Below are 7,505 nucleotides of genomic sequence, written 5' to 3'. Positions count from 1 at the left end.
TGTGTGTGTGTGTGTGTGTCTGTGTGTGTGTGTGTGTGTGTGTGAGACAATGTTGTAGTGCATTACTAAGTAATTCATTAGTGTAATTTACTTAGTTACTTCTGATACAATTACATTACTGTATAAAACAGACTATAAAACAAATCTGTTTAAAACAATAGTGGATTTAACAGTTAATGTTCAAATGTATGTTTTAATGTAAAGTCCTTTAAATATACTTTGGTCAGTTCAAGAATAATTGATGCAATTTTATGTTATTTATAAGAAAGAAACAGACCCGTTTCATGTCTATTCTTGTATTGTTCAGCTGATCGGGGTTGATAAGGGATTTAAAAGGTAATTAGTAATGAGTAATGTCATGTTATTTGTCAGGCACCCATCTGTAATAGTGCTGACTAAAGCAGGTTAAACAGATTAGATGTGAGACTATAGAAAGGGAATAGCAGAGATTGTGGAAGCGTGACCTCTCTCGGCATCTCTGTTCAGATCAGAATGGCAGCCTGGGACCTGTCTGTCACTGTGGAGGAACTGGGACCGCAGGCCCCGCCTCTTAAAATCAGTGTCACCTCAGATCTACACATCGGCGGAGTCATCCTCAGAGTCGTGGAAAAGTCACGTGAGTGGATGTCTGATGTCTGTGATTTTAAATCATATGGTACGTTTTTGCTTTAATGATTTCAGACTTTTGAGTCTGAAAGTGTCAAATATTTCAAAGCAAAGTCAAGCATCAGATACATTTTGTAACAGTTTTCTTCATGCTGCAGGTTAATATTGCAGTCTCAAAACCAGTCATAAGTGTCAATTTTTTACCCCAGCGACTTAACACTGCTTTTGTGCTGCAGGGACACACATTTAAGTCAGATTTTCAGTTTATTAGAGTTTAATTTTAGTTTGCCAAAACAACATTTTGTTCCAAACCTCTGTGATGGTTTTTATATATATATATAAATAATAAAAAATCCCACAACCCAGTCACTTTTGCACATATTGAAATCATCACCGAATGCAATTCTCTCGTTTTCTGGCACATTCTTCAAAGCTGGCTATTGCTACAAATATACCCCAGCGACTTAACACTGCTTTTGTGCTGCAGGGTCACATTTAAGTCAGATTTTCAGTTTCTTAGAGTTTAATTTTAGTTTGCCAAAACAACATTTTGTTCCAAACCTCTGTGATGGTTTTTATATATATATATATATATAAATAATAAAAAATCCCACAACCCAGTCACTTTTGCACATATTGAAATCATCACCGAATGCAATTCTCTCGTTTTCTGGCACATTCTTCAAAGCATCTTCTGTTGTGTTCCACAAAAAAATAAATCAAATCATATGGGTGCTGACAGAATTTCCTCTCTTCTGCAGAAATCCAGAGGGACTGGTCCGATCACGCTCTGTGGTGGGAGCAGAAGCAGCAGTGGTTACTGAAGCCGTCCTGGACGCTGGATAAATGTGGGATTCACGCGGATGCCCGGCTCTGCCTCACATCTCAGCACAAGCCCCTGCGGCTGCGTCTACCCAGCGGCATCACCCTCCGCCTGAGAGCCTGCTTCTCCAGCCCCGTCTTCCGCTCCGTCACCGGCATCTGCAGACTCCTGAGTGAGTGATGAGCTCAGATCTGGGCTTTTAGATTCCAGCTACACACAGACTGAGAAAACGCTTGCATTCATGACCAGGACTGCTCAGTGTCTGCAGCTTTTCCAAACATCAGCTGCTTCTGCTTTCTTTAGACATTCGCCACCCAGAGGAACTGTCCCTGCTGTGGCCAGTGGAAGAGAAGAAGAAAAAGAAAGAGAAAGATGTCGAGGAAGAGCTGTATGACATCACACGCGCACCACTTCCTTCAAGTGAGCAATTCATGGATGCACATAAACACAATAAAGAAATACAGAGAGAAATATTCATTTATTACACACACAAGTAAAGGTCAGCTAAAGCTGCTCTGATATGTAATATATGTTTAGACATCTGTTCATTTGTGCACTTGCAGGCAGCATCCCAAAACTTGCTAACGGCATGCCTGCGTTCTTCGCTGAAGCGGCTGAAACTGAGGCTGTGTATAAGATGCTGGTGGTCAGTCAGCCTGCTCCGGCCCCAGAGACCATCGCTAAACTGTACCGCACAACTAACATAACGGAGAAAGCACACATTAACAGCAGGTCGGGTAACACCATACAGCATGACTGAATTCAGTGAAATACTGCATACGGTGCATGCAGAAAACATTCCGACCCCTTCACATTTCCTCATTTCTTGTTGCTGCCTTATGCTAAAAAGCTTTATTACACATCATTCTACACTCTATCATTGCGAATGTGCCGTAATGGTAATCTGTGCTGATCTCTGCTCAGGTGGCTGGATTCGTCCCGTTCTCTTCTACAACAGGGAGTCAAAGAAAATGATAAACTCATACTGCGTTTCAAATACTACACCTTTCATGACATCGTGCCACAGGTGAGTACAGTATGACGCCAAACCACATCAGAGCTGCCCACAGCCGTCCATCATGTGATTATTCTGCCATAATTCCTAACCTGAGACATTCTAAATGTAAATACTATTTCCATATTCAAGCTGCACCTAACCAATCCAGCACACACCTTCTATTCTTGATATGTTTCACAGTTACAAAACAGAGATTTCCGTTTTTAGTAAATGTGACCTGCAGCACAAAAGCAGTGTTAAGTCGCTGGGGTATATTTGTAGCAATAGCCAACAATACATTGTATGGGTCAAAATTATACATTTTTCTTTTATGCCAAAAATCATTAGGATATTAAGTAAAGATCATGTTCCATGAAGATATTTTGTAAATTTCCTACCGTAAATATATCAAAACTTAATTTTTGATTAGTAATATGCATTGCTAAGAACTTCATTCGAACAACTTTAAAGATGATTTTCTCAATATTTAGATTTTTTTGCACCCTCAGATTCCAGATTTTCTAATAGTTGTATCTCAGCCAAATATTGTCCTATCCTAACAAACCATACATCAATGGAAAACTCATTTACTGATGATGTATAAACCTCAATTTCACAAAATTGACACTTATGACTGGTTTTGTGGTCCATGGTCACATACATATATAGTATAAACTTTATAAAACAATGAAAATATTGTCGCAGAAACGTACTTTCTTTTAACGTAATTTGGTCAGACTTTGATGATGCCTCTAACTCAGACGTGATCATGAATTTTTCCAAAGCATTTTTAAAAATGCATTACATAAAATGCATGAAGAATTGTATTACACACAGTTAAAAATAGTGATACTTTTATTTGCATTTGATTGAAACCTGGACTGTCTCAGGCTGATGCGGTGCGTGTGACGCAGCTGTATGAACAGGCGAGGTGGGCTGTCCTGCTGGAGGACACTGAATGCACTGAGGAGGAGATGATGGTCTTCGCTGCCTTACAGGTATCGCTGTCTAACACAACTGGAGCTGAACGCAAGTGAAGAGTTATGTTTTTATGATCTCTGTGTGTGATCACATCAGTACCACATTGGGAAAGTGTCTCTGACGGAGCAGTTCGTGGCGTCTTGTCCAGCGATGGAAGATCTGGATTCAGCTCTACAGTGTCTGGAGGTGAAGATGGAAGGAGAGAGCAGTGCGGATGACATGCTGGTCAGTTCCATGGCATATATGGCCATGACCTTATGGCCTAAGGTGGACATGTTTACAGTTATACTAACAGGCCTTTCACTTGCAATCAGACGACAGAAGGCATGGAGCAGATTGAGCACAACAGGTTTTTCAGCAGTTTTGATCGTGCTGATAATTGTAACAATAATAATAGAGGCCTTAAAGATACAGTATCATCACTTTGAGGCTCCAGTATGATGCAGTAGGCTTTATATACTGCTGTAGGTGTGCTAGTCACTTACAGGTACAGTAGGGCTCATCTGAAATGAACTGTGGGCATCTCTAACATCTCAAGTGTCCACACAGGAAACAATGACGGCTCCAGAACTACACGACTACTTGAAGATATTCAGGTAAGACACAAATCCCAGCTCCCCTCACACATACATTCCTCACTTCTCATGAGACTCAAGCAATTGATAAATACCACAATATAGAAATCCAGCTGCTTTGAAACTATGTGACTACTTATGACTATGTGCTTTCACCTTTTCTCAGACCGAAGAGGCTGACACTGAAAGGATATAAACAATACTGGTTTACGTTTAAGGAGACGACCATCTCCTACTTCAAGAGTAAAGAGGAGAGCTGTAAAGAGCCCATTCAACAGATGAGCCTTAAAGGTGATCACACTCTCTCCGGAAGCATGAATGTAAACCCAGCACAGACACACGATGCACAACTCTTTCTTCGATGCAGGCTGCGAGGTGGCTCCGGATGTGAGTGTTGCCGGGCAGAAGTTTTGCATCAGGTTGCTGATTCCTGGGCCAGAGGGCATGAACGAGGTCTACTTGCGCTGTGAGCATGTAAGTCAACGATCGTCTGTGCAGAACAGCTCGACCGGCATCAGTGTGCGTGTAGTGGCCAAAAAAAGTGTTATGCATTTTGGTTGTTCATTTACATGACGATGTCGTTTTGGGGCCTGGGACCGTTATCGTCTCCATGTAAACTACGACAACACGGATTTGTGAAAGCGGTGACGTCATGCGTGTGCGTGTTGACAACGTTGTCGTCTGTACATGAAACTTTAAAAAATGAAAAAAAAACTTTCTTTGTGCTAATTTTTTAGTTCAATCGTTCATATTGTAAGTGATTTTGACTGTGGTATTATTGTTAGTAATTGGTAATTTCCTATTGGCAACCAGTAAGACCTGTTACAGAAACTGACCCAGCTCGGTTAGAACTTTGTTAAAGCTACTCAGTTTTACTCAAGCATTTTGTGATGCTTTGTAAGCATTTAGTTTTGTTTTTTGACAATGCAACTAATGCATTATCTAATTAAATATGAATGAATTTGCATTTCAAGAACAGAAATATAAACATTGCTTAAAGCCAGGTTCAACACTCCATAAATCCAAAAACACAAAAATATTCTGTAAAAAATAAATAAATAAATCACTATATATTTTAGGAATAAAACTGTACAAAATGTTTAATATTTATAGACATAAATAGTTCAAATATATATATATATATATATGTGTGTGTGTGTGTGTGTGCATAGAAAATAATCAGCCCCCTTTAAAAATAATCACATTTTGTTGCTTTGCAGCCTGAAATGAAGATGGACACATTTTTTGTTTTATTCAGCTGTATTTTTACAACTTATAACCCTCCTTATAACATCCAACATGCAACTTATAACATCCAATTGAAAGATAAAACACCAACATAAGTTTTTTTTTTTTTTTTGACTTAATCTGACAAAATGTTTTTGTAACAGGTTAAATTTTAAAAGTGGCCATAATGTTGCTGGTTTGAACACACAGACTCTTGAGTTTACAGAGGATTGTGTAAAAGCAAATCCAATACGCCGCCGCTGGGTGAACATGTGTTATTCATGAATGATGTACAAGTGGCCAGACCTGTATGTCCTAGTCTTTACAATATAATTAGGCTTTCCAAAACAATCAGAGCCTAAGTAGATTGTAAAGACCAGCTCGGATGGATGAAAGTATCAATACATTCAGCTGGCACAGCTCTGGAGATACAGCCATTCAGTTCTAAACAGCCCAATAAATACTCTTAAACCAAATCGGAGGAATCTGATTGGCTGATGCATGCCTGTAGAAGTATGTACAGTGTTGTGTCTCGGTCGTGTTCTAGGAACAGCAGTACAGCCGGTGGATGGCAGCGTGCCGCTTGGCCTCCAAAGGCAAGACTTTAGCGGACAGCTCCTTCTCCAGTGAGGTGCAGAGTATCCAGTCGTTCCTGGCCATGCAGAAAACCACACCTAGCACTAACACGGCTCAGACGGATGAAAGCATCAATACACACAGCCTCGTCTCTCCACGCTACCAGAAGAAGTACAAACCCAAGCAGGTAGCACATCTGTGAACTGGCTAATTACTGCATTACTGACTATAAGTACTACATGTCAACAGCTGGTCATTAGAGTATCTGTTTAATATCTGCTAAGAGCTGTCAATTGATTCTACTAACCCTAACTCTAACCTAACAGTCTACTAATCCTCTAATGGGAGTTAGTTGACATGTAGTTATAGTTAGTTTAAAGTGGACTCTCAAATTAAAGTGTGTCACTGCTTTTCGGTCTTCTTCTCTGTAATTGTTCAGCTCACGCCGAGGATCCTGGAGGCCTATCAGAACGTAGCTCAGCTCTCATTAACAGACGCCGTTCAGAGGTTCCTTCAGATCTGGCAGGCTCTGCCTGACTTCGGCCTCGCTTATATTGTAGTCAGGTGAGTTTAGTCGGGTGAACCCTGTAGTTTGGTTTGGAGGGAACACCAGGGGCCTGTACCATAGTGATGGCTGAACAAACTCAGGGTTACAGGATTAGTTTTGAGTTGACAAACTGTGTTGCTACCAATTAATTTGGAGCTGGAGAAGCAGGGGAGTGGCTTTATTGTGTCAGAGGTGTGCCAAAGTTGGGTTTGAGATCTCTAAACCAGAACATAACCTGCTCCGGTTAGCTGTGGAGCGCAAGTTACTAATAGTCTAGTGGTGTCATTTTATGCATGAGGTTCAGATCCTGAGTGGCATGCGAAAGTTTGGGAACTCCTTGCAGAATCGGTGAAAATGTGAATAATTTTAACAAAATAAGAGAGATCGTACAAAATGCATGTTATTTTTTATTTAGTACTGTCCTGAGTAAGATATTTTACATAAAAGATGTTTACATTTAGTCCACAATAAAAAAAAAAATAGCTGAAATTATTAAAATAGCCCCATTCAAAAGTTTGTGAACCCTTGGTTCTTCATACTGTGTGTGGTTACCTGATGATCCACGACTGTTGTTTTGCGTTGTGATGGTTGTTCATGAGTCCCTTGTTTGTTCTGAACAGTTAAACTGAGCACTGTTCTTCAGAAAAATCCTCCAGCTCCTGCAGATTCTTCAGTTTTCCAGCATCTTCTGCATATTTGAACCCTTTCCAGCAGTGACTGTATGATTTTGAGATCCATCTTTCCACACTGAGGGACTCAAACACAACTATTAAAAAGGTTCAAACATTCACTGATGCTCCAGAAGATAAAACCATGCATTAAGAGACGGGGGGTGAAAACTTTTGAACAGGATGAAGATGTCCAAATTTTTCTTATTTGTTGAAATATCTTTTTTTTTTTTTCATTTAGTACTGCCCTTCAGAGGCTACAGAAGATACTTGCATGTTTCCCGGAAGACAAATTAAGTACAATTTACCCTGATCTTCAAATTCCAAAAGTTTTCACCCCCCGGCTCTTAATGCATCGTGTTTCCTTCTGGAGCATCAGTAAATGTTTGAACCTTTTTTAATAATTGTGTTTGAGTCCCTCAATTGTCCTCAGTGTGAAAAGATGGATCTCAAAATCATACAGTCACTGCTGGAAAGGGTTCAAATATGCAAAAGATGCTGGAAA

The 7,505-nt window shown here is 40.0% G+C and overlaps 1 protein-coding gene across 1 annotated transcript in view; it reads left to right on the top strand.

The window, feature by feature from the left end:
* The window catches only part of LOC107702932 (fermitin family homolog 3-like), a 10,184-nt gene that overhangs the window by 588 nt on the left and 2,091 nt on the right, over positions 1–7,505 (top strand). The window contains exons 2-13 of the mRNA XM_016505380.1: positions 487–616; positions 1,368–1,601; positions 1,733–1,849; positions 1,993–2,161; positions 2,354–2,456; positions 3,317–3,424; positions 3,504–3,632; positions 3,957–4,003; positions 4,149–4,273; positions 4,350–4,456; positions 5,757–5,972; positions 6,225–6,349. Coding sequence (XP_016360866.1) covers positions 493–616; positions 1,368–1,601; positions 1,733–1,849; positions 1,993–2,161; positions 2,354–2,456; positions 3,317–3,424; positions 3,504–3,632; positions 3,957–4,003; positions 4,149–4,273; positions 4,350–4,456; positions 5,757–5,972; positions 6,225–6,349 — 1,604 coding nt within the window. The 5' untranslated portion in view covers positions 487–492. The remainder of the gene's footprint in view (positions 1–486; positions 617–1,367; positions 1,602–1,732; positions 1,850–1,992; positions 2,162–2,353; positions 2,457–3,316; positions 3,425–3,503; positions 3,633–3,956; positions 4,004–4,148; positions 4,274–4,349; positions 4,457–5,756; positions 5,973–6,224; positions 6,350–7,505) is intronic.

Source organism: Sinocyclocheilus anshuiensis, unplaced genomic scaffold (assembly GCF_001515605.1).
Source record: "Sinocyclocheilus anshuiensis isolate Anshui unplaced genomic scaffold, SAMN03320099.WGS_v1.1 scaffold238, whole genome shotgun sequence".
In the NCBI taxonomy this organism is placed as follows: domain Eukaryota; kingdom Metazoa; phylum Chordata; class Actinopteri; order Cypriniformes; family Cyprinidae; genus Sinocyclocheilus; species Sinocyclocheilus anshuiensis.
The sequence above is the reverse complement of the archived record's forward strand: the minus strand, read 5'-3'. Positions and strand labels throughout refer to the sequence as shown.